The 27442-nt window shown below is 41.9% G+C and overlaps 1 protein-coding gene across 3 annotated transcripts in view; it reads right to left on the bottom strand.

The window, feature by feature from the left end:
- TRIM24 (tripartite motif containing 24) overlaps positions 1-27442 on the bottom strand; it is an 86626-nt gene that overhangs the window by 38712 nt on the left and 20472 nt on the right. For all 3 annotated transcript variants that reach the window (XM_084809528.1, XM_084809527.1, XM_084809529.1), the window contains exon 2: positions 1047-1165. In XM_084809528.1, coding sequence (XP_084665654.1) covers positions 1047-1165 — 119 coding nt within the window. The remainder of the gene's footprint in view (positions 1-1046; positions 1166-27442) is intronic.

The following is a 27442-nucleotide window of genomic DNA, read 5'->3' as shown; positions in this document are numbered from 1 at the left end:
TTTTGCTTCTGTATGTTAACTGATAAATGCATTTTATTGTGAGGTCTAATGACTAGATCAATAAATTGACTGGTTTTTAAAAGTGTTTATTGTATTGAGAAGCTGCTTTAATTCCTACTGGAATAGGCTGTATACAAATTTAACAGATAAAAAAGCAGGGGTGTTGTTGGGATATATGATCTGCTGTTGCTTTTAAAATATCAGCTTCAGTTTATACTTCAGCTCTCTCCCTCAGGACTCAGATGTATCAAATATTTTGATGTGCTATATAAATGTGAAGTATGAAAATAATTTCCTCAATGCAATGGCATTTTGCTTTTCCTCCTCATCATCACCAGCAGCTTTTCAAATAAAGTATAGGGAAGATTTATTCACACAGCCAGAAACCTTCATTTTTTAAGCAAATGTATTAATAAGATAGGAGGATAATGTAAGCCACCTTGGGTTCCTTGCAAGAGGAAAAAAGGCGGAATAGAAATGCGATCAATCAATCAGTCAATCAAGATCTACCCATCCTTTCTTCTTTCACACAGGTCTTTTTGAAATCAGCTTAAACATGAGAAGGCTCTATGATTGATATGCTTTACTAGATACATACCTATCTCTCAAGCTTAGGAGGAAAAACTTCCCCTTTCTTTTATTTTTCTATATCAAATGTAAACTGAGAGGAACAGTGAGTGGGTAGGCCAGCTTTCTTTTCTATATGCAACATATGCAACTGAAGCCCTTACTTAATTGCATGTGAAATGGGAAAATATTTCAATACTTTTTATAAGTATATTCTAACAATATGTATTCACATATTGCAATACTTACTACTCCATGTTTTATAACCGAGTTTCTGTTGTAACTTGCAACTCTTATACCACCAGAATTTCAAAGTACAAAACAAATCATTTTCTCATCATCCCATACTTTCATAAATGACAACTAAAAAACAATATATGACTGCAAGAACGTTTTTCTTCTATCCTCAGTACAAGTTAGCTAACAGAAGGCCTTACAGTTGGCAGCTTAAGAGAATCCAAAAAGCACCGAACACTCACCTGATTTGACTTCTCCACTGTACTACTAGGAACTTCAGTAGTATCCTTCACAAAGATGTTATCGATAATGTGTCTCTCAGCACATTCCTGACCACAAATTGGACAACGAACAACACCAACTGGTGAGAAAGAAAGAATAGGATAAATAAATACACTTACAAATCAAAGTTTATCCACCAATATTTCAAAGCTCCCTCCTCTTAAAAGAGCTTCCTCTTTTCTAATAGCAAGCAATACATTCCTCTGTTCACTCACCTCACTACTATGCGAAGCTACATTCCATTTTGGTTTATAGAGGGAGATATCTGACAGCAAAATTATTGCCAATAGGCAGGGAGACAGCCAAGGCCCCTACTTCCCAGTTGGCTACTAAAAGATTCTGTGTGTATGGATAACATCAGTACAAATGTGGTTCTTTAGAAACTGGATCCACAATTGTGAAAATCCAACTGTGATTACGGAATAGTGATTTTTTTTAAAAAGTCAGAAAAAGTGGTAGAGTTGGTAGAAAATACTAGTAAGGATAATAGCAAAAAAATGCCCAACGGTAGATGATCAGAATTCCCCTGCTCCAGAATTAGGGCCAATTTACTATATGTATAGACAGCCTTTCATTCTGTTTAGTCAGCCATATCAAATGTTAGTCACACTGTCCTAGGCCACTGTTAGCCAAACTACAGAACTAGGTTATAGAATTCCATCTCAGTTCTCATGCAAGTGAGAGGATTATGTACAAACCATGTATAAGGCTTGGAACATATGTACAGCTTACAATTCCAAGCCAAAAAAAAAAACAGATAGAAGGTCAATATCTTTACAAATCCTTACATTCCAAACACACCAGTGCATGCTCAAAATAATAGGAAAACTTTATTTGGGGTTTATTTTATTTGGAAGGATACTAAAGGTTGCTAGAAGGACATCAAAACCAGTTAGAAAGATGCCAAAACTGTAGGTGAAGAAGCATTATTCCATTGCTATATACCACAGCAAGTGAATTATTGTTAATTGTTTTATATAATCAAAGCATATAAACATGGGGCGATTTTGCTTGATCCTCTGAAGTCACTTGGTGTCTTCAAGACTGAACTTGGACCTTAGGTTTTGGTTTTCCTGTTATAGGTCTTCTCAGGTATCTTCAGGTAGAGCGGTGAATCAAGTATCATAAGCAAATATCATAGGCCATATTTTCCACTTTACCAGGTCTTTCTCGTCTAGCTTAAGTTGTTTTTAAGACACTGAATACCTCCTTCTAAGGAGTTAGGACTTCATTGTTTATATAGATGGATTCCAATCAGCCTTCTTCCTAAAAGCAAACAGGATTCAATAGTGGCAAGCCTACCAAGGAAGGGAATTTCAGAAAACCAGCCATGCATACAGAGCCAGCCAGGAGTTTTGGCAGTGGCTGGCCAGGAAAGTTTGTGCAGGGAGTAAAAGTTTATTAAACTTGGATGAAAAAACATGCTTCTCCAATTATGAATGATGATGTATGAAGACATATGATAACATTCAAACAATACATAATAATACTCCACCGAGGACTGGGAGGTAATAACCATATTCATCGCGGTTCTTAATAATGTGTGATTCTTTCCAATTATGACCTTAGAGTTGAAATGCCTTCAGCAATTTTTAATTAACTGTACATACATCTTCCCTTTACTTGTTCAAATAAACTTACTATTTTATTCAGCAACTTTGGTTTATTTGCTTTGATGAATGCACATTGAATTGTTTATCATCAATCCATTGGATGTTTGCATCTTCTGACTTGCAATAATTTTTGAGCTATATAATCAATTGTAGACCTTGCACGATCTTTTCGCAAATTAATTTCTTTTTAATCTATGCATGATCCATGAGTTAAACACAGTTTTTGTATTCTGATATCATATTTGTGCTAGTCACACCCACTCGCTTGCTGGATCGTCACCTTGCTGTGGTGAGTGGGCTTGTGTGTTCCAATAAACCCTGTGAGTGAAGCTGTCGGGAGTCATGTACTCCCAGCAAGGCCACCCATGGCGGTAAGGTCAAGGGGGAGGAACCAGACAAAGAACAATCCAAGAAAGTCCTCAACGGCAGAACAGGCGGAACAGGGAAACAAACAGAACGAACTTGAACTCTTAATACAAGAGGGAAATTATGACTTGATAGGTATAACTGAGACTTGGTGGGATGACTCTCATGACTGGAATACAGCAGTTGAAGGATATAACTTGTTCAAAAAGAACAGGAGGAACAGAAAGGGAGGCGGGGTTGCACTGTATGTGAAAAATACATATCTCTGCACAGAAATACAGGAGGAGGAGCTTGGTAGCCCCATCGAGAGCATCTGGGTTGAAATAAATGGAGCAAAGAATAAAAGGAACCTGGTGGTCGGAGTCTACTACCGGCCACCCAATCAAGGAGAAGCCAAGGATGAAACTTTTGAAAAGCAAATAGCCAATGTTTTAAGGAAGCATGATGTAGTAGTAATGGGGGACTTCAATTTCCCCGATATTTGTTGGGAGACAAATTCTGCAAAACATGGCCCCTCCAGGAAATTCCTGACTTGTGTGGCGGATCACTTCCTCCTACAGAAAGTAGAGGAAGGAACTAGAGGATCGGCTATTCTTGACTTGATCCTAACCAACAGAGATGACTTAGTGGATAAAGTAGCAGTTACAGGAACTCTGGGGGAAAGCGACCATGTTGTACTTCAGTTCTTGGTTCTAAGGGAAGCAAAAGCCGAGTGTACTCAAACGCGTACCCTGGATTTTAGGAAAGCTGATTTTAATAAACTCAGAACAATGATCAGTAAGGTCCCATGGCAAACAATGCTAGCGAGAAAAGGAGTCCAAGATGGGTGGGAACTTTTAAAAAAGGAAATTCTCAAGGCACAATCACAAACAATTCCAACAAGAAGAAAAGGTGGAAGACAACAGAAGAAGCCAATGTGGCTTCACGAAAAGCTTAGGGATGACCTGAAAACAAAAAAGGACACATATAGGAAGTGGAAAGAAGGCCAAGTAACAAAGGAAGAGTACAGGCAGGTAGCACAGAATTGCAGGGATGGCGTCAGGAAGGCTAAAGCGGAGAACGAGGTGAGGTTAGCGAGGGATGCTAAAAACAACAAAAAGGCTTTCTTCAGCTACGTGCATAGTAAAAGGCAGAGGAAATAAATGGTTGTTCAGCTATTAAATAAGGATGGCAAAATGATAACAGATGACAAAGAAAAGGCAGAGGTGCTCAATTCCTACTTTGGCTCAGTCTTCTCCCAAAAGAGGGTCTATGACCCCCCTGGCAAAGGCGAAGTACAGGCTGAAGGGGCAGGATTGCAGCTTGAGATCGACAGGCATATGGTCAAGGAACACCTCATTACTTTGAATGAGTTCAAATCTCCAGGGCCAGATGAACTGCATCCTAGAGTAATAAAGGAACTGGCAGAAGAACTCTCAGAACCGCTGTCTATTCTCTTTGAGAAATCATGGAGGACCGGGGAAGTGCCAGATGACTGGAGGAGGGCTAACGTTGTCCCTATCTTCAAAAAGGGTAAAAAGGAGGAACCTGGGAACTACAGACCAGTCAGTCTGACATCAATCCCTGGGAAAATTGTGGAGCAGATCATAAAGCAATCCATCTGGAAGCACCTTGACATCAATGCCGTGATTACTCGAAGCCAACATGGATTTGTCAAAAACAAGTCCTGCCAGACAAATCTGATCTCATTTTTTGATCAAGTCACCTCCCTTGTAGACCGTGGGAATGCTGTAGACATCATATACCTCGACTTCAGCAAAGCTTTCGACAAAGTGCCCCATGATATCCTGATGAGCAAACTTGCTCGAAGTGGGCTAGATGAAACAACGATCATGTGGATCCACAGTTGGCTACAGAATCGGACTCAAAGAGTGCTTATCAATGGGACCTTCTCAAGCTGGGGAGAGGTAACGAGTGGGGTACCGCAGGGCTCAGTCCTGGGCCCAGTGCTCTTCAACATTTTTATTAATGACTTGGAGGAGGAGGTGCAGGGAATGCTGATCAAATTTGCAGATGACACAAAATTGGGAGGGATAGCTAATACTTTGGAAGACAGAAACAAAATTCAAAGTGATCTGGATAGACTGGAGTGCTGGGCAGAAAACAACAGAATGGCATTTAATAGGGACAAATGCCAAGTTCTGCACCTAGGAAAAAGAAACCAAATGCACAGTTACAAGATGGGGGATACGTGGCTCAACCACACTACGAGCGAGAAGGATCTTGGAATTGTCGTCGGTCACAAGCTGAATATGAGCCAACAATGTGATGTGGCTGCAAAAAAGGCAAATGCTATTTTGGGCTGCATTAATAGAAGCATCGCTTCCAAATCCCGGGAAGTACTAGTTCCCCTCTACTCAGCACTGGTTAGGCCTCATCTGGAGTACTGTGTCCAGTTCTGGGCACCACACTTTAAGAAGGATGCAGACAAGCTGGAGAGGGTTCAAAGGAGGGCAACAAAGATGATCAGGGGACTGGAAACAAAGCCCTATGAAAAGAGACTGAAAGAACTGGGCATGTTTAGCCTTGAGAAGAGAAGACTGAGGGGAGATATGATAGCACTCTTCAAGTACTTGAAAGGTTGTCACAGAGAAGAAGGCCAGGATCTCTTCTTGATCATCCCAGAGTGCAGGACACGGAATAATGGGCTCAAGTTACAGGAAGCCAGATTCCGGCTGAACATCAGGAAAAACTTCCTGAGTGTCAGAGCAATACGGCAATGGAACCAATTACCTGGGGAGGTGGTAGGCTCTCCCACACTGGAGGCCTTTAAGACGAGGCTGGACAGCCATTTGTCAGGGATGCTCTGACTTGGATTCCTGCATTGAGCAGGGGGTTGGACTCGATGGCCTTGTAGGCCCCTTCCAACCCTACTATTCTATGATTCTATGATTCTAAGATAACAAGGCGTATGTTACAATGGCTGTGAAGGCAGATGAAGGCTGCAGCAGAAAAAGGACTACCAATCGTCATGTTATTCATGCCATTGGATTAGAGCCTTTTTCTGTGAGAACTGTGTGTTGATCATTGTGCACTGATCTCCACACATAAAACAAATTCACACACAGGCGTCTTCCAATCCAAACCCCAAACAACCAAAAGTCCCATGGCGATCGGCGAATGGCAACGGGGGCAGGACTGTGAAATCCGGAAGCCCCTAGTCATAGACCGGCACATGGGCGGTGGATACAGATTCAGTCATCCTGACTAAAGAACCGAGGCAGTTGAGTAGTTCGGCAGCTGTATCCATGACTGAGCAGTCCTATTTAGGATCCACTCTGCTCACCCCGTATGGGGAGGGGGCTAGAAAAGGTGCCCTAAACATAGTCTGCCTCACCTCTTCCCTGACTGGATTACCGCATCCAGTGGGGTCACCATTTAGCGGTCGCAAACAAATGAATTTTGGAACATGGAATATACGGACACTGCTGGACAATACAGATAGTGAATACCCTGAATGTAGGACTGCCATCATTGCAAGGGAGCTGAGACATTTTAACATTGACATAGCAGCACTCCAAGAAACCCGAAGAGAAGGAGAGGAACAACTGAAGGAAGAAAAAGGAATGCCTTCTTCTGGAAAGGACTGCCTGAACAAGAATGATGAATACATGGAGTAGGCTTTGCTATTAAAAATGATCTTATGAAGCTCTTGTCAGAAGTTCCTACTGGCGTTAATGAACGACTCTCAACCCTTCGAATAAAACTCGCCAAAAACCAGCAGGCAACTATTTTAAGTGCTTATGCACCAACATCAGATACTGATGAAGACATCAAAGAAAATTTTTACTCCCAGCTGGATACCATCTTATCAGAAATACCTAAGGAGGACAAAATTATCCTCCTGGGTGATTTCAATGCAAGAGCTGGGCATGATTTTGATTTGTGGCCGGGGACCATTGGGAAAGGAGTCAGCAATAGCAACCAGAATGGAATTCTACTTCTGACTAAATGTGCAGAGCATAATCTTGTTATTACCAACACACTCTTTCGCCAGAAAAAGAAATTTAAAACATCATGGAAGCACCCTCGGTCGAAGCACTGGCATCTCCTAGATTATGTAATTGTCCGTGCCAGAGATTGCTGCGATATACTCCTCACCAGAGCCATGACGAGTGCTGACGACTGCTGGACAGACCACCAATTAATTCGTTCCACGATGGCCATTAAGATTGTCCCTCAACGTAGGCTCCAGGGAAGAAAACTAAGATGTGAAATCAACACCCAAGCCCTTCACGATCCTATTATGCGAGCCTGCTTTCAAACAACTCTTAAGGAACACCTACCTATGGAAACTCCTGCAAATGTTGAGGAACACTGGAATAAACTGAAGACCTCCATTATTGCAGCCTGTAAACAAACTATCAGATACCAAACTAAGAAACATCAGGATTGGTTCGACGAGAATGATAGGGAGATTGAACATATTATTGAGAAGAAAAGGAAAGCCTTCCAAATATGGCAAAAAGTCATCAACTGTGCTGCTAAGAAAAAAATCCACGCCAGTGCAAAGGCTGAGGTCCAAAGAAGATCTAGAGAACTTAAGAACACCTGGTGGATAAAGAAAGCTCAAGAAATCCAGCATTTTGCGGATGCCCATGATGCACGGGTTATTTTAATGCCACAAAGGCCATCTACGGACCAACAAATCATGGTACAAACCCCCTATGCTCAATAGACGGTGCCAAACTCCTAAAGGACAAAGAGTCTATTGCACTGCATTAGAAAGAGCATTACCACAATCTCCTTAATCGTAACTCTATTGTGGCTGATGAGGTCTTCTTGCAAATCCCACAAAAACAAACCAGAGATGAGCTTGCAGTATCCCCTAGTTTGGAGGAAGTCAGTAAAGCCCTCAACCAAATGAAAAATAACAAAACTAGCAGACCTGATGGGATCCCTGTTGAAGTCTTTAAAGAAGGTGGGCCTGAAGCTACAGGACAGCTTCGCAAGCTCATCAAAAAAATCTGGATGAGGGATTTCACCCAGCAGACTTCAGGGATGCCATAATTATCACTCTCTTCAAAAAGGGTGATAGAACAGATTGTGGAACTATCGAGGCATCTCCCTTCTAGCTACGGCAGGCAAAATCCTGGCAAGGATCCTCGCAAACCGCCTTTTACCTATCTCAGAAGACATGCTCCCTGAATCCCAAAATGGCTTCCACCCCTCCAGGAGGACAGTGGATATCATCTTCACCGCACGACAACTCCAAGAAAAATGTAGGGAGCAAAACCAACCTCTGTACATGATGTTTATTCATCTGACTAAGGCTTTCGACACTGTAAACCGAACTGCTCTCTGGACCATCCTTTTGAAAACTGGATGCCCTAATAAATTTGTGAACATCTTGCAGCTCCTCCATGATGACATGATGGCAACAATCTTGGATAACAATGGCTCTCAAAGTGATCCATTTAAATTGGGATCAGGCGTTAAACAGGGATGCGTTTTCTCCAACTTTATTCGCTATGATTCTACACCTTGTTGAAGGGAAACTTCCCACAGGTGTAGAAATCATATATCGAACAGATGGAAAACTTTTTAATTTCAGTAGGCTGAAAGCAAAAAATAAAGTAATTACAACCTCTGTCATAGGACTTCAATATGCTGATGATAACGTAATCTGCGCACATTCAGAGGAAGATCTCCAAACTATCCTAGACATCTTCGCAGAAGCATATGACAAGCTCAGCCTCTTGCTTAACATCAAAAAAACCAAAGTGCACAAAGTTACCAGCAAGCACAAACCAACCCCTCTGTAGCGCCATCAATCCAGCTTAATGGTGTGATGCTGGAAAATGTTGATCACTTTTCTTATCTTGGCAGCCATCTCTCCACAAAAGCTGACATAAGATGCTGAAATTCAGCATTGTCTGAGCTCTGCGAGTGTAGCGTTTTCCTGAATGAAGCGTAGTGTTCAAGGATCAGGACATTTGCAGGGAGACCAAATGCTTGTTTACAAAGCCATTGTACTACCGACCTTACTGTACGCCTGTGAAACATGGACCATCTATAAACGCCACCTCCAACTTCTACAAAGATTTCATCAACGCTGCCTCCGAAAAATTCTTCAAATTACTTGGGCAGACGGATTAATGTCAGCGTATTGGAAGAAGCAAAGACCACCAGCTCTGAAAGAATGATTCTCCAACATCAACTTCGCTGGACTGGCCATGTGGTTCAAATGCCTGATCATCGTCTTCCAAAGCAGCTACTTTATTCCCACCTTATGAATGGGAAACGGAATATTGGTGGACAGCAAAAGAGATTTAAAGATGTTCTCACAGCTAATCTAAAAAAATGTAACATAAGCATTGAGAACTGGGAAGTTCTAACCCATGAGCATTCCAACTGGAGGTCAGCCTATATTAAAGGCCCTATGGACTTTGAAGAAGCACAAGTACAGGGCGAAAGGGAGAAACAAACTCAGCAGAAGGCACGTCAAGCAAATCCTCATCGTGATCGCCTTCCACCTGGAAACCTATGTCCTCACTGTGGGAGGCTGTGTGGATCCAGAATTGGCCTTCACAGCCACCTGCAGACCCACTGCTAAGACTCTACCCCTGGAAGACAACCTTACTCTGTCACAAGTGATCGCCATGATGATGATGCTAGTCACAATGGCCTCTTGGTCTCATTTGGCAACACATTTGTTCAATATATTCTAGTATTCTGCACTCCTGGGCCAGTTTCATAAAGGTGTAGAGACTGACAAAATATGACGTATTCCATAAAATGGAAGTATGGCAGCTGAGTAATTATTATGCTGTTTATTAGTGTTGAACTCACTCTCCATGCCTATCCTTAAGTAGCCAAAGTGGCACCATACATGCAGACAAGGTAGGTATAAGCAGGCTTGGGTGAAAGTGCAAGGTCTGCAGAAAAACAAAATGGCTTTGCAAAAATTCCGTAAGAAGGTGAAAAAAGTCAAAACAGGCCAATGAGTTCCAAGCATGCTCAGTAGGCCTGAAGTGCTGCCAGGGGGAGGTGGAAAACTGGGAAGGAAGGGGAATGGAATGGTATATCCTGAACAGAAGTACTCCAGACTAGAGTTGTGAAGGCCTGGAAAAAAACTGAAAAACACATCTCCCCCCTCCCCCCAAGGACTGCTTTTGTTTCTTTCCAAAAAACTGAACAGTTTTGGATTATGAAATATTTTCTTTTAGAATTAAGACAAAGTATGTATATATTGTTATCAGGCCTTTTCTGACCCCCAAATGATTTCTAAAAGCTATGTAATAAGAACCCTTTTATAAAAAGACTAGAGATGTAAAATGTCTGGAAATAAGAAAGCCATGAAGAAAAATGTTTTTTTTAATCCTCTCTGTAAGATTCCCATCATAGTTATTTCTTTCATTCCTTATTAAAATTATTGATCTAAATTATATTTTACTGATACACATTGATGCTCTGTGTCCCAACATGTGAGTAGAGTCACCATTGTGCATTCTTGACAGCAAATGTGCATTCTTGACAGTATGGTTTTTGTTCTATAGAGTCCTGTGTTTCTAATGATGTAGCAGTCATTTAATGTAGTTCTAATCTATTCAGACAACAATAACAAATTTACTGAGTTTGCTTTTACAAGTTTTAAAATATAATGATAATTTTATAGCCAAACTAAGTTATAAATCAAATAACTTTAGGAACAAAAAGGCTGCTTTATGTTCCCCAACCTAATGCCTTCCAGATGTTTTGGACTACACTGCCCAGCATTCCTGACATGCTGCCTGAGGCTGATGGAAGCTGAAGTCCAAAACAGCTGGAGGGCACCAGGCTGGGGAAAGCTGTCTTAAAGCAACAACGTGACTTTAGATCTGTAAATAGTGCTAAAAATAAGTATTGCTTATTTTTCAATTTTCCCTCCAATTCCGTTTTTTTCCTGAAAACAACAACAACCCTGTTTTTCCCCCATTGCCTCAAAATTTCCAGAAATTTTACATCTCTACTCCAGACTGCAAGCAAGTGCCATGGAAGTGTCCCATTTGCAGTAAAAGGGGGGCTCTGAAAATGGGGTAGACCCTAGATCACCCTTAAAATGACTGGGGGAGACTTGGGGAGGGGTGGAATAGAAGGGGGCACCTCCAAGAGTAAATCCCACACTTTATAACTTAAGGATAACTTTGCTAAGGGGACAATCTGGTCCCCCTTTCCCTCCAACCTGACAGGTGTCAAAGGCTGTCAAGCTAGCATATATGCAGCCCCATCTTGTCAATTACCTTGTATGTTTCCTAGTACACTTTGTTCCCTTTGACAGCTGAAATATACAAGGCAAAGAATAGACAAGGCAAAGCTATATATAGTTTGACAGCCACAATTGAGAAAAACCAACCAACCACATAAAATAAAGTAAAATAAATTACAAAGACATTTGTGCAAATTCCTGGGGCTGGAAAAAAAATGTTCTTGGCCCTGTTTTGCACATCTGTCAGAGCACAAAAGAAGAAAAAGGGGTGAATATAGCTCTGAACATGACCAGGGGCGTAGTTGGAGTGGGGAGGGGGACTGGCGGCAGATAAGATGGGTTCTGCCACCATGTCTCTGGAATATATGCCAGAGCAGGCTGGAGGACCAAGGGAGAAGGAGGGGGAGAACAACCCATGGTAAGCCCAATTGTCTGTCAAGCTCACCGTCGGTTGTTCTGACAACCCACACTGCATAGCTTATTTTGCAGGGTGGGTCATCGTGTCGTGCGAACTCATCCAATGGGGTTGTTTGATTGATCAGCAGGGGAAACAACGCAGCACCAGCTCTTCCCCCACATGTCCCAGTCGCACGACCAGGATTACTCTAATTACCTGCACTGCATTGTTGGTTGTCACATTGTTGGAACCCAGTGTGAGCATAGTGACTTTTCACCCACCCTACAAACTCATGGCTTGTAGGGTGGGTGAAAATTCACTACACCCACATCATGCGCTGGATTAGGATGACACAGCAACCTGTGACATAGTGCAGGCAATTAGAGTAAATCCTGGTCATGCGACCAGCACACATGGGGGAAACAACAGATGCTGCACTGTTTCCCCCGCTGATCATCTGAACTTGGACAGGGTCAAGGGGAGGAGGTTTTCCTTACTATATTTCCATGATCATCACGCTGTTAGAGGTGTATTCTACAGCAAAATAATCTAAACAGAATATTTCAGATAACCAGTTTTACCTAAAAGTGAATATTTTTCACACATAGTGTGAACTGTGGCTTCTGCTATTACTTATGTATGGTCAGTCTGAAATCTAGCACTTCCCAGAGGAGCTATGGTATCCATGATTTCTTCATTAACACAGATTGAGGGTGGTGAAACAAGGTTTTTGACCACTGTGATGAATGAGGGAGGACAAGCTGAAACTTAATCTGGGAAACATAGATGTTCTATGGGTTTAGTCAGGTGATATGAAGTGTGGTATGAAATTGGTCCTGAATGGGGTTGCATTTTCCTTGGGGTTACTCCTGGACCAGTCATTTCCTGGTGAGTCACAGGTACTGGCTGTGGCCAGGAATGCTTTTTACAAGCCCCAGCTTGTTTGCCAGTTTTGGCCCCATATGGAATAGGTGGACCTGGTCTCAGTTTCTCGTGCACTGGTTAACCCAAACTGGACTAGTGTAATGCACTTTGTTATTTTATTTATATGCTGCCCTGTAACAAAAAGTTCTCAGGGCAGCTTATAGGCTGCTTAGAAGTTCCAATTGGCAGCAGAAAATGTAAGCCTAATTTTGTGCCAACTGTACTGGCTGCTAGTAAGCTTCCGGACCCAATTCAAATTGGCTTGCTTTAACCTATACAGCCCTAAATGGCTTGGGACCAGGCTATTTGAAGGACCACCTGTGCCCATATAATGCTGCCTGTACACTTAAGAACTATGTCAGGGATCATTCCTAATGCTTGCCATTAACATCTATTAGGCTGGCAAGCACAAGAGATTGGGTCTTCTCAGCAGTGGCCCCAACCCTGGAACTCCTTTCTGTTGATGTGCACCTAGCCCCTTCTGTTTAAAGCTGCCTTCAATTGAACTTGTAATTGTCTTATGTGTTCAAAGCAGCCTTGCAAATTATTCTGTATGTTTGCTACTACGGCTGTTATATCTTCTATCTGTTGTTTGTATGCCACTTTGTCAGGTGGTTGCGCTGAAAAATGGCTAAAAATAGTTTATTTTATATAAAATGTCATTGAACTGAAACAATCTCCCTCCCATGTAGATTTTTTCCTCATAGAGAAGTTTATTGCATTTATTTATTATTGTAACTATTTTAGTGTTTTAATTTTATTTTACTATTTGTTAGCAGCTCTAAGATACTATGCTGCAGAGCCGCATATAAACTCCATAATAATTCTACTCTTAGCGTGGTTCTCCAACTCTGAAGTATAAGTGAGATAGAGGGAAAAGGGAACGTTTGCAAGACAGCAAATAGGCATTGCTAGGTTTATGCATGCTCCATGTCACTGAATATATTTGCCTGTCAAGACCCGCACAAAGCGGCATACAAACAGCATAGTTTCTATGTGATGACTGTTCTACATGGTAGCTGCAACATGGATCTCCAGGCAAGTTAAGACAGACAAGACTCCATTGCTTTTTCAAGTCCTCTGACAAATGCAGAGGTCTCGAAATAAAGATGGAGTTTTCTCTCAGTGTGATGCAGTTTGGAGAAAGAAAGTAACTACTGCTGCTTTTTCCCTTTTCCAAATTACAATGCAACAAGACTGTCAGAGGCTGCTGGGGGTCCTCCTCACCTATGGTATGCTGGTGAGTGGAACTGTGGGCACCAGACCTTGCTGCACAAATCAGTAATTTACAGAAGAACGTCTGTGTTCTAAAAGAAGAGGAAACAATATCTAATTCTTCAACAGCATAACCTACTGAACATAAGAAGGCTGCCAAAGCTGCCTCTCTTATAATGCATTGGAGCATGCATCAGTTAAGCCACGAGTTTTATTTATAGATATATTATTTTTGTTGCTGAAAACTAAACAGGGCTATTAATTTGTGCCATGGTCATGCATGTTCTCAGAAGAATGGGGTGATGTGGATATGCAACTGGTGAAATTAACTGCAAAAACAAACAGAAACAGTAGAAAAAATGGATCGGTCCTAAATTTTTTACTGCTGTTTTTGTTGTTGGTTTTATTGTTATTTTTTGTTGCTTTTATTGTGCTCTTATTGTTTTTAGTATCATGCAGGTTTAATGTGTTTTATTGGGGTACGCCAAAGGCAGACAAGAAATATTTTAAATAAATAAATAAATAATTTCCCACAGCCATTGGCTATCTCCCTCTTGAATTACCTATGTATGCAAGTGAACACCTCAGATGGATAAAAATGTTGAGGTGTGTGTGAGGGGATGACAACCTGTTCACTACTTCCACTTTATTATAAAAGGAGAAGGAATGTACATGGCCTAGAATAAAAAAATAAAATAAAATTTAATAAATTAAATTTAATTAAATTAAGTGCCAAAAACACAGTAGGAAGGATGCAGCCTTGTTGATGTTGAACATTTGCCACCTCCAACCATTTAAAAGACTACAAATTTTCTCCTACTTGAATGGCACAAAAAGAATAATAGAAAAATACATTTAAAAAATACTTTTTTCATAAAATGCTCAAAGCATACACATGGGAGGGGAAAGAAGTGCCTCATCATCACTGTTATTACAGGAATGTCAATACTGCCCGATTATATACTAACTGAAACCTAAAGGCTCTAACAAATTGGGCCCATTGAATTATTAAGCAAAAATGTGGCCTTCAGAGGAAGACAGCTCTGAGTGTTCATGTATCAGGGATTAAAATTTTCAATTAATGCTGGGTCATGATGAATATGTAGAAACTTTGCTCAGTCACACAATTCTATATAACACAGGCCTCTTGGTAGGATAGTACAAACACATACTGTTCCTAGGAGGAAGCAGTCATCGGTTTAAGCAGGAAAAAACCCTCTATAGAGCAGAGGATCTTAGCCAGGATAAGTATGGATAGTTTGGAACTATATTTTACTTAGTTGAAACAAGGAGTTTTCGTGCACCCTAATTTATCCCAGCATACGCTTTTTGGCATTCAGCCCACTTCATCAGATGCACTGAGTGTTACTGAGAGCTTCAGGTGTGGATACAGATATAGTATATGGGGGGTGGGGTGTATTCAGTTGGTACTGAATACACAAACATCCTGGCACAAGGTAAATCAATTAACACATGTAATAAGCTAGAAATCCTTGATCCAAATTCAATTCTCTGGTGATAGAATTCATCAACAGTTTCAGTTCTAAGGGCAGTATCCAATGAAGCCCTTGCGTGGGCAGATTCAAGCCCTTGGCCCTGCTGCATGCGCAGGCGGCCCCACCAGCAGCAGTACATGCAGCCCCTACCACCAGCACCCACAGTGTAGCATTTCCAGGGGCAAGAACCATACCAAGCTGAAATATTCATTTCTGGAAGGGGCAAGACCTGCCCCTTCCAGAAACAAGAGTTTTTGCTCGTTGCGGCGCTTGCCCCTGGAATTGGTATGTTGTAGCCACTGGTGGTAGGGGTTGCGTGTGTACCAGGGCGAACTGGCTTGGGCCACCCGTATGTGGGCTTCACTGGATACCTCACTCAACCGTCTCTTGCTCTTATCTCCCTTTCAAATTGCTTTGCTCCATAATGGTAATTTTAAGGTTAGTTACAGAGGGTCCTGTAGGCTGAAGTCATTTCCCACTGGTTTTTGAAACTTGCCATTTCTGATTTCAGATTTGTGCTCATTTATTCTTTTCCACAGAGACTGGCCTGTTTGTCCTATGTAGAATGCAGAAGGGAACTGCTAACAGAAAATGGCATATATCACATTGGAAGATGAACAAGTAAATGAAACCCTAATGTTGTGTGTCATATTATTAGGTCCTGTAATATTGTTTCCAGTATTGGGACAGACTTGGCATCTGGTTTGTTGCAGAGTTTGGTTCCTGTGTTTGTATCCTTGTTATATGGCTTGTTGGTACCAGTGAGCAGCTATTTGGGTGGGGCAGCTATTTATAAGCCAGGACAGGACTGTCCCTATAACTTGAATCATTGGGGACCCCTCAGATCCTCCTTCTGAGGATATAAATACTTTCTCTGATCCTTACAGGTGATGCACCAGAGTTTACAGGCATCTCACCTCCTTTACCCTCCCCAAAATACTTTCTCTAACTATAATCTCAACAGGTACTAATGTTTCTGCAAACACACGCTAAAAGCTAGTGCAAGCAGTAGCTGGTGGTATGCATGTGTGTTTTCCCAGTTACAAATTACTGTAGTATAGACAATGAAAAAATGCCTTAGCTAAGGAAGAGATTTTGGATCCCCTGCAAAAACTGCATCAAAGATTTTCCCATTTCCCTCTAGGTACTCGAACAGCTATAGCAGAATCTGATTAGTAGCCTAGTACAGGGAACATTTTTCAATGCTGTAATACTTGGAAACATTAAGCAAATAGAAATTTTACATGGGGATAATGTTAAAATACCCCTTGTGTAAATAATTAATTATTTAATTAATTTTCCATTAGTAGTTCCATTTAAGGCTACTTGCTTTTTCAAAACAGAATCCTGTGGCGCCATAAAAACTAAGAAATGTATTGTAGCATAACCTTTTGTGGACTAAAGCCTACTTTATCAGAAGCATGTAGTTCAGTTGGCAGATATTTTATATAAGACATTCCAGAAAATGGAATCAACTGAAAGATAAAATTATGGATAGCCTTGGCAAATAACCACTTGCTTCTTTGCCTGAGGCGAGTACAAATTGGCCACAGGTGAGAAGGTTCTGACACAGAGCCTTGGGTTTACAAGTTCTTAGTGTGAGATTAATCTTTTAAAAGTTGTTTTAGGAACACAGGAAGCTGCCTTATTCTGAGTCATACCACTAGTCCGCCTAGCCCAGTACTGTCAACACTGACTGGCAGCAGCTCTCCTGGGTTTCAGGCAGCAAATTTCCCAGCTCTTCCTAGATATGCCAGGGATTGAACTAGGACCTTCTGCATGCAAAACATGTGCTCTATCACTGAGCTACGGCCCCTCCCGTTTTCAAATGCTTGGTTTTCCTTCAAGGGTACAGATGAGTTTATTAACACTCTACTCACTTAAAGATTTTACTCATCTTCCCCCTCCCAATTTCAGTTCCTAGTATAAATAATTTCTTCTTTTTCTGGGGCATACTAAATATTCTTATATAATGTTTATTATATCAGTCACATGCTGTAATTTCTCAAGTGCAGCGTCATTAGAAAACATCTCCTAAATTACCAAATACAACGTAAAATGTAACAGAGCAGCAAACCATACAATAGCAATATTCAAAAGGCACAAACATATATGCAGCAAATATATATCTGTATAATTAGAGAGAACTGCAAGGAAAACTACTGCATATTGCGCAAACAAGGCAGAGGTGTTCTGGTCAAAGGTTTTTCAAGAAATCTCTACCGGCAATTTGAAATGCCTGCAAGTACAATGGCCGTTTGCATAAAGGAAGATTGGAATATGAATTTAGGTACAGTTCTAGAATTAAGCCTTAAAACGTACCAAGCGCTTCACAAATAAATTCATACAAATCCTTGTCCAAGATTTACAATATAAAAATGACACAAGAAGATCAGGAAAGAAGAGGGATAAGAAAATCAGTGTATCAAACACACCAATACAATGGCTTGAATCTAATTTTGCTGTTAGGCAAATGAAAGGAGTTCTGTCAACCCACTCTCAAAATCTGCCCCAGAGGGCTGGGAACCCTCCAGTGCAGATGTTCAGGCAGAGCAGAGGGCTTCAGGAGTGAGACTGTCCTGTTGCATGAATGTCCACTAGTGTGACATAGGATTTAATCCATTGTATCTGAGAAAAGCAAAGTTAACATTTATTATTTGTTTTAATATTTGAATGGTTCTAACAAAGATCTTTGCACACTGATTTTAGAAAACTTATTGTATTACATACCACTGACTTTTTAAATTAAAGAAGAATTGTGAATTGTGACTCATCTGGTTTCCTGTACGAAGAAACGATCTGCTCCAGATGACCATACAGGGAAGCTTCTTCATGTTGCCTTTCTTTTGCTGGTCAGGCATCAACTGCCACAAATGGCTATTGTACTGGAATGTTGTTGTTGCATCACAGTTAACTAACAAATGTGCAGACATGTGGGCAATACGAAAAAAATAGAAAAACAACTCATATGAAATATTTAATCTTGGAACGGCCAGCAAAACTGTGTTATGGTTGGGCACTTAACTGGTCAAAAATGATCTGGTCAACTGACAAGTCAAATATTGTCAAAAATGGTCAAGTATTTTTAAAACATTTACTGTATTACAAACCAAAAATATTTAATCATAAAATGGTTGATATACGAAACCAAAAGCAAATTTTTTTAAAAAGTAACAAATAACAGTTAAATAAAGTTGTAATGAAGTATAACTTAATGTGAGGTAGGGGTTCAATAAATGTGAATGATTAACAGAATAGTTCTTGTTTTTGTCTTTTACATCGGTCCACCCTAGCATACAGTTACCATTTAAAAAAATGAAATTAAAAACAGAAATCAAAATAATAGCAACTATTAAAATCATAGAATCATAGAATAGTAGGGTTGGAAGGGGTCTATAAGACCATCGAGTCCAATCTCCTGCTCAGTGCAGGAATCCAAGTCAGAACATCCCTGACAGATGGCTGTCCAGCCTCATCTTGAATGCCTCCAGTGTGGCAGAGCCCACTACCTCCCTAGGTAATTGGTTCCGTTGTCGTATTCCTCTAACAGTCAGGAAGTTTTTCCTGATGTTCAGCCAGAATCTGGCTTCCTGTAGCTTGAGCACATTATTCTGTCTCCTGCAGTCTGGCCTTCCTCTCTGTGACAGCCTTTCAAGTACTTGAACAGCGCTATCATATCTCCCCTCGTTCTTCTCTTCTCAAGGTTAAACATGCCCAGTTCTTTCACTCTCTCTCCATAGGGCTTTGTTTCTAGCCCCCTTATCATATTTGCTGCCCTCCTCTGAACCCTCTCCAGTTTGTCTGCATCCTTCTTAAAGTATGGAACCCAGAACTGGACACAGTACTCAAGATGAGGCCTAACCAGTGCTGAGTAGAGGGGAACTAGGAGTGTTATTCCATGCGCCGTGGATATAGTTAGCGAGCGAGAGGCGGCCTGTGGCAAACCGGTTTCATGGGATCGGTTCTAGCTTCTTCCTTCTAATGAAGTGGACAAGGCGCTTTCATCTGTAAAGCAGACCGCCTACTTACTTGATCCTTGCCCATCTTGGCTCATTATGAGCTGCAGAGAGAGACTGGGTGAGGGGATCAGGGCAGTGGTGAATGCCTCCCTTGAGGAGGGAGTGATGCCATCAGCCCTCAAGGAGGCAGTAACAAGACCTCTCTTAAAGAAGCCCTCCTTGGATCCCCAAGTTTTGAACAACTTTTGCCCAGTCTCAAATCTGCCATTTTGGGGCAAGATCATTGAGCGGGTGGTGGCGATGCAATTGAAGGCACACTTGGAAGAAGCCGATTATCTACATCCATTTCAATCGGGCTTCAGGCCTGGGCTTGGGAAAGAAATGGCCTTGGTCGCTTTGGTGGATGATATGAGGAGGGCTTTGGATGGGGGCGAATGCTCCTTCCTTGTTCTCCTCGACCTCTCAGCGGCTTTTGATACTGTTGACCACGGTATCCTCCTGGACTGCCTGGAGAGGATGGGCATTAGAGACATTGTATTACAGTGGTTCTAGTCCTTCCTCTCCAGCAGGTACCAGAGGGGAGCATTGGGAGAGGAGGTGTTGGACCCGTGGCCGCTCATGTGTGGGGTGCCACAGGGTTCCATCCTCTCCCTGATGCTATTTAACACCTATGTGAACCCGCTGGGGGCTATCATCAGGAGGTTTGGGGTGCGGTGTCATCAATATGCGGATGACACGCAGCTCTACCTCTCGTCCAAATCTTCACCAGGGTTGGCTGTGGAATCCCTGTCTAAATGTCTGGAGACGGCGAGTGGCTGGATGGGGAAGAATAAGCTGAAGCTGAACCCTGACAAGACCGAGGTACTTCTGGTGGGAGACAAGAGTAGGTTGGGGGATGTTGACCTAGTGTTGAATGGGGTATGGCTACCCTTGAAAGACCACGTCCGCAGCCTGGGGGTCATTTTAGACTCCCAGCTGTCCATGGAGGCTCAGGTGTCAGTCATGAGCCGGACAGTGTTGTACCAACTCCATGTGATACGGCGGCTGAGCCCCTACCTTCCCATCTGCTTCCATCGGTAGTACATGCCTTGGTCTCCTTTCATCTAGACTACTGTAATGTGCTCTAAGTGGGGTTACCCTTGAAGATGGTTCAGAAGCTGCAGCTGGTGTAGAATGAGGTGGCTCACCTGATTAGAGGCAGCCGCTGGTGTGATCACAGCACTCCGGTGCTGAAGAAGTTGCACTGGTTATCAGTTGTTTTCCGGGTTGAGTTGTTGGTTTTGACCTTTAAAACCCTATGCGGTTCCAGCCCAGCCTATCTCAAGGAGCACCTCCAGCAACACCAGACAGGCAGCATAACAAGATCAGCCTTGCATGGCCTTCTCTCTGACCCATCAGTCAGGACAGCTAGGCTGGTGAGAACAAGGGAGGGGGCCTTCTCTGTGGTGGCCCCTGCTCTGTGGAACTCCCTCCCTAGGGAACTCTACCATGCCCCCTCTTTGTGTCATCTGCAAATTTGATCAGCATTCCCTCCACCTCCTCCTCCAAGTCCTTCAGAAAAATGTTGAAGAGCACTGGGCCCAGGACTGAGCCCTGCAGTACCCTGCACGTTACCTCTCCCCAGTTTGAGACGATCCCACTGATAAGCACTCTTTGAGTCTGATTCTGTAGTCAACTGTGGATCCACCTGATCGTTGTTTCATCTAGCTTACTTTGAGCTAGTTTGCTGATCAGGATATCATGGGGCACTTTGTCAAAAGATGAAGTCGAGGTATATTATGTCCAAAGCATTCCAACAGTCCATAAGGGAGGTTACCCTTCCTCTACTTTCTGCAGGAGGAAGTTATCAGCAACACAAGTCGGGAATTTCCTGGCGGGGCAGGAAATTCCTGGCAGAATTTGTCTCCCAAGAAATATCGGGGAAATTGAAGTCCCCCATTACTACTACATCTTGCTTCCTTGAAACATTGGCTATTTGCTTTTCAAAAGTTTCATCCTCGTCTTCTCCTTGATTGGGTGGCCGGTAGTAGACTCTGACCACCAGGTTCCTTCTATTCTTTGCTCCATTTATTTTAACCCAGATGCTCTTGATAGGGCTACCAAGCTCATCCTCCCGTATTTCTGTGCAGATACATGTATTTTTAACATATAGGGAAACTCCACCTCCCTTTCTGTTCCTTCTGTTCTTTTTGAACAAGTTATATCCTTCAATTGCTGTATTGCAGTCATGGGAGTCATCCCACCAAGTTTCAGTTACACCTATCAAGTCATAATTTCCCTCCTGTATTAAGAGTTCAAGTTCATTCTGTTTGTTTCTCATACTCTGGGCATTAGTATATAGACATCAAAGACCATGTGGTTTATAGTCTGGCTTTCTTCCTACATGTTTCTGAAGGCTATTATTGGGCGCTATTAGAGCTGTTCTATCTGTTGCGGTGCATGAGCCTTCATCCATCCACTGTTACCCCCAACTTTACATCTCCCGCCCCCGTAGGATTCAGTTTAAAGCCCTCATGATGAAGTTCTTCATGCTGAGGCCAAACACATTCTTCCCAGCCCTTGTGAGGTGCAACCCATCCCTTGCCAACAATCTATCTTCCAGGAAGCATAGCCTGTGGTCCCAGAATCCAAATCTCTCACACCAGCACCACAATCGTAGCCAGTCATTTACCCAAAGTATTTTTCTTTCCCTTTCTATCCCTCTTCTAACTACTGGAAGGATGGATGAGAAAACTATCTGGGCCCCAAAGTTCTTGAGTTTCCTGCCCAAAACCTCAAAGTCTGATGTGATTTCTTCATAGCTCCGCTTGGCAGTACCATTTGTTCCCACATGGATGAAAAGAAAGGGATACCTGTCAGTGGGCTTTATGAGCGTAGACAACCCTTCAGTCAAGTCTCTAATCCATCCTGTCAGGAGGAGACAGCATACCTGGAGAGTCTATGGGTCTTCGCGACATACTTGGGTTTCAATCCCATGCAGCAAGGAGTCTCCCATTACTACTACTCTTCTCGTCTTGTTGTTGTAGGGCTTAGTTTCATCAGTTTTTGAAGGTAGTCTTGTAAGTAAACTGCCAACTAAAGTCTTATTTTTCTTGGCTTCATGGAATACTTAACTATGGTCAAATAACTAAATGGTTCACCCTAAATTATGGTAACTGAATTATAGGACGACCATGTTTGAGCAATCCAGAATGTGGGGCTTTTTTTTCTGTTCCTGAATGACAATCCTGAGGTCTCTCTTTTTGTTTACTATACTCTTTTTGTTTACTATACTGATCAATTCCATTTACAATTTGTGCTTTATAGGTACATGGATATATTTATGTACTTACAAGTGCAGTAGCTTGCAGCTCCAATTGTAACACTGGCCATGTTTGTGATCATCTCAATTAAAACTAAAGAACTTATACTTTATTTCATAGATAAAAACAGCACAAACTGCTAAGCAATCAGTAACACACTCCTTGTTCTTAAAGTGTTCAGGTTTGCATTATCAAATTAAGAGTACATATTTTCAATTTTCCCAAATGTTTAGAATTTTCCTTGGGGAAAAAAATATTTAACACAACAATTTCATGATCTAGTTGTTTCCCTTAATGGTTTTCTCTGAAGCTTTTGATAATCCGGTCCATCTGTACTTTCAACAGGCAGCTTCTGTTCTTGCTGTCTTATCATACTTCCTGCAATTTGATCTGTGCTTACACTGGATAGCTGCTAAAGCAACCAATCAAAAGGAGCTGTGCACGTAATCCTTCTTTCCCTCCTTAATAGACACTTTATGTTAAGAAAATGGATGGAAGAAGTGGTGAGGAACACGGGCACCATCTTGTAGAATTCTGTGTTTTGAGAAAAAATGATTACAGAGTAAGACGGAAAGCACCTTGAGGTTTACTGCTGAAGATTCTCAGTAACTTTCTGATAGTCTTAGATATAACTGATTTGCTTATGTGTTTGACATACTCTGCTAACTCTTCAGAGTTGACATGAACTGGTTAACCATGTCAGCAACCTTTCCTTGCAAGGACTGTCCTGTAATTTACACACCATTTTTTAATCTTAGATTTGAAGAAATGTCAATACCTACACTTAGTGTCAAATAATCCATGCTAATTCATTTGCTTGATTTCACAGTCAAAAGCCTTGGATACTAGTGCAAACATAGTGATCACTTGGCATGAGGATACTTGCCATAGTTATTTTAACTTAAATGCCATGCCTACCTAAATCTAGTCCAGCACAATCCCATTTGTTAAATATCTATGACATTAAAAAAAATGACTGATTTCTCTTCCTGCTCATCTGCTACTTTCACTTTCGTGACCAAATTCTCACTCTTCCATAAGGTCTTCAAGGTTTGTCCTGACTTGAATTGTTGTCTCTTGTCACATCTGTGCTCCTCATAGCACCTAATACATTACTGACTCATAATCACTGTTAACTACAATAACAACAGGATTTTAACTCTTTGGAGTATTGAATTGTTATACCTACTCATCAGTTTGCCAGGGATAGCAATCAATTGTTTTTAAAATTAAAATCAGATTTTTCAAAAAGCAGGTGTTTTTTTAAAGTTATTTTAAGCAGCTCTTTTAAAGAACTTAGTTTAAAATGAAATCAATGTAAAATAATTATATCCACTGTTCGGCCTAAAAGACCACTACAAATATTACAACAGAACGTTCAGAGTAGCTTACACCAGGGGTCCCCAACGTTCTGGATCCATGGACACATTTGGGAATTTGAGAAATTGCTGTGGACACCACCACAATATAGCTCCCACAGAAGATGCAGGTAGTCACATAATGGCAGCCATGCTGGCCTGGCTAGTCAAAAGACAATACACCCCAAAAACTGTGTACAAGCACAGGAAGGTTCTGAACCCCAAAACCAATCCATATATTTGACCCCACAGAAGCACAACAAAACACCCATGTAAGGCTGCAATCCTATGCATGCTTACATGGAACACAATGGGAATTACTTCTGAGCAGACCTACACAGGATTGCTCTCACCCTCACACACCTTTCCCCAGCCCCAAAGGAAAGGAAAAGTTCCATATCTTGACTCCAAGAACAAGAGAAGCGGCCAGGAAGGGAGAGAAAAAGAGCAAGGCTAGGGGCTGAGAGGGGGAAATAGGGAGAGAAAGAAGCTAGAGACTAGGATGGGGATGAAAGAGCAAAACAAAGGAGGAGAGGGGACAGACAGGGAGAAAAGGGGTTGGGGGAGAGAAATAGCAACTCTAGAGGCTGCGTTGTCAATGGAACTAGTAATGTAGCAACATTTGTTAAAAGACTTCACCACAACTACGAAGTCCTTTAGTGCACTACTATATTGCTTCCTTGGTATCACAATAGTAAATCATATTAGTCTCATTTCAAACGCTTATTGTTCTTTAAAGATTATCACTTTGAATTATCTCAAATGTTATTATAGCGCCTTTCTTTTCAGCCCATGCCTTCCCGCATATACACTAGAGAGTTGAGAACTATATTTGGCCATTATCTAAGGGCAGTTAGGAGAGGTGTGGAGTTTCTGGAAAATTTTGAACTGGAAAAATTTCCAGTGCAAATTAGATTAATATGCATAGGAAATTTTCCAGTTTTCATCTGGTTTGCTATGTGGAGGAAGTGTATGTGATGGGGTGAGCAACTTGTGGCCCTCCAGATGTTTTGGCCTACAATTCCCATCATCCTTCACCATTGGCTATGTTTGCTGGAACTGCTGGGGCCTGCAGGCCAAAACATCTGGAGACCACAAATAGCCTGCCCCTGCCCTAGAGAGATCAACTTTAGCATATTTATTTTACTTGTATTTACTAACAAAGCTTTTTAAAAAAAGTTAATTCTTTTAAATGCTAAGGGGAAAAAACCCAATGCTACTAATCCAAAGAACTGTGCATCGTATTTTTCCCCTCTTCCCTCCCCCTTCCTTTTCCCTTACGAGTCATGTCTTTTTAGACTGTAAGCCTGCGGGCAGGGACTGCTTATATTAATTGATTATATGTAAGCTACTCTGGGAGCCTTTCTGGCTTAGGAGTGGCATACAAATACTACAAATAAATAAATAAATGCACTCATCTATTTCAACAGAGTTCACCTCTCTTCCACTAATGTTGCTGGGGCACCTTCAATTTTGCTCTCACTATTTCTTAGCTCTATTTCACTTCTGAGACATATGTGTATTTCAATTACATATGTATGCTAGGGTTGTTGTTGTTCAGTCGTTCAGTCGTGTCCGACTCTTCGTGACCCCATGGACCATAGCACGCCAGGCCTTCCTGTCCTGCGCTCTCTCCCGGAGCGTGCTCAAGTTCATATTCATTGCATCCGTGATGCTATCTAGCCATCTCATCCTCTGCCGTCCCCTTCTCCTTTTGCCTTCAGTCTTTCCCAGCATCAGGGTCTTTTCCAGGGAGTTTTCTCTTCGCATTAGGTGGCCAAAATATTGGAGCTTCAGCTTCAGTCTCTATCCTTCCAATGAGCACTCAGGGTTGATTTCCTTTAGGATGGACTGATTTGACCTCCTTGCAGTCCAGGGGACTCGTAAGAGTCTTCTCCAGCACCACAGTTCGAAAGCATCAATTCTTCGGCGCTCAGTCTTCCTTATAGTCCAGCTCTCAAAGCCATACATTACTACTGGGAAAACCATAGCTTTGATTAGACGGACCTTTGTCGGCAAGGTGATGTCTCTGCTTCTTACTATGCTGTCTAGGTTGGCCATAGCTTTCCTCCCAAGGAGCAAGCGTCTTTTAATTTCATGGCTACAGTCACCGTCTGCGGTGATCTTGGAGCCCAAGAAAGTAAAATCTGTCACTGCTTCCATTTCTTCCCCTTCTATATGCCAGGAAGTGATGGGGCCAGATGCCATGATCTTCGTTTTTTTAATGTTGAGTTTCAAACCAGCTTTTGCACTCTCCACTTTTACCCTCAACAAGAGGCTCTTGAGATCCTCTTCGCTTTCTGCCATTAGGGTGGTATCGTCTGCATATCGGGGGTTGTTGATAATTCTCCCGGCAATCTTAATTCCGACCTCTGATTCATCCAACCCGGCATTTCTCATGATGTACTCTGCATATAAGTTAAATAAGCAGGGTGACAATATGCAGCCTTGTCGTACTCCTTTCCCAATTTTGAACCAATCGGTTGTTCCATGTCTGGTTCTTACTGTTGCTTCTTGACCCTCGTACAGGTTTCTCAGGAGACAGGTAAGGTGGTCTGGTACTCCCATCACTTTCAGAATTTGCCACAGTTTGTTGTGATCCACACAATCAAAGGCTTTAGCATAGTCAATGAAGCAGAAATAGACGTTTTTCTGGAATTCTCTTGCTTTCTCCATGATGCAGCGAAAGTTGGCGATTTGATCTTTAGTTCCTCTGCCTCTTCTAAACCCAGCTTGTACTTCCGGTAGTTCTCGGTTCACATGCTGCTGAAGCCTAGCTTGTAGGATTTTGAGCATCACCTTGCTGGCATGTGAAATGAGCGCAATTGTGCGGTAGTTTGAACACTCTTTGGCGTTGCCCTTCTTTGGAATTGGAATGTAAACTGACCTTTTCCAGTCTTGTGGCCACTGTTGAGTGTTCCAGATTTGTTGGCATATTGAATGCAGCACTTTAACAGCATCATCTTTTAGGATTTTAAATAGCTCGGCTGGAATACTGTCATCTCCGCTAGCTTTGTTGTTACTAATGCTTCCTAAGGCCCACTTGACTTCACTCTCGAGGATGTCCGGCTCAAGTTCAGTGACCGCACTATCATGGCTATCAGGGACATTCAGATCTTTCCTGTATAGTTCTTCTGTGTATTCTTTCCACCTCTTCTTAATCTCATCTGCTTCTGTTAGGTCCCTGCCTTCTTTGTCCTTTATCATGCCCGTCTTTGCACAAAACGTTCCCTTGAGATCTCCAATTTACTTGAAGAGATCTCTAGTCTTTCCCATTCTGTTGTTTTCCTCGATTTCTTTGCATTGTTCATTTAAGAAGGCCTTCTTGTCTCTCCTTGCTATTCTCTGGAACTCTGCATTCAGTTGGGTATATCTTCCCCTTTCTCCCTTGCTTTTCGCTTCCCTTCTTTCCTCAGCTACTTGTAAAGCCTCATCAGACAGCCACTTGGCTTTCTTGCATTTCTTTTTCTTTGGGATGGATTGAGTTGCTGCCTCCTGAACAATGTTACGGACCTCCTTCCATAGTTCCTCAGGCACT

Source organism: Heloderma suspectum, chromosome 7 (assembly GCF_057233095.1).
Source record: "Heloderma suspectum isolate Gila_16-S chromosome 7, 16-S_ref, whole genome shotgun sequence".
Taxonomy (NCBI): domain Eukaryota; kingdom Metazoa; phylum Chordata; class Lepidosauria; order Squamata; family Helodermatidae; genus Heloderma; species Heloderma suspectum.
Note: the sequence above shows the minus strand (reverse complement) of the source record. Positions and strands in the feature narration are given on the sequence as shown.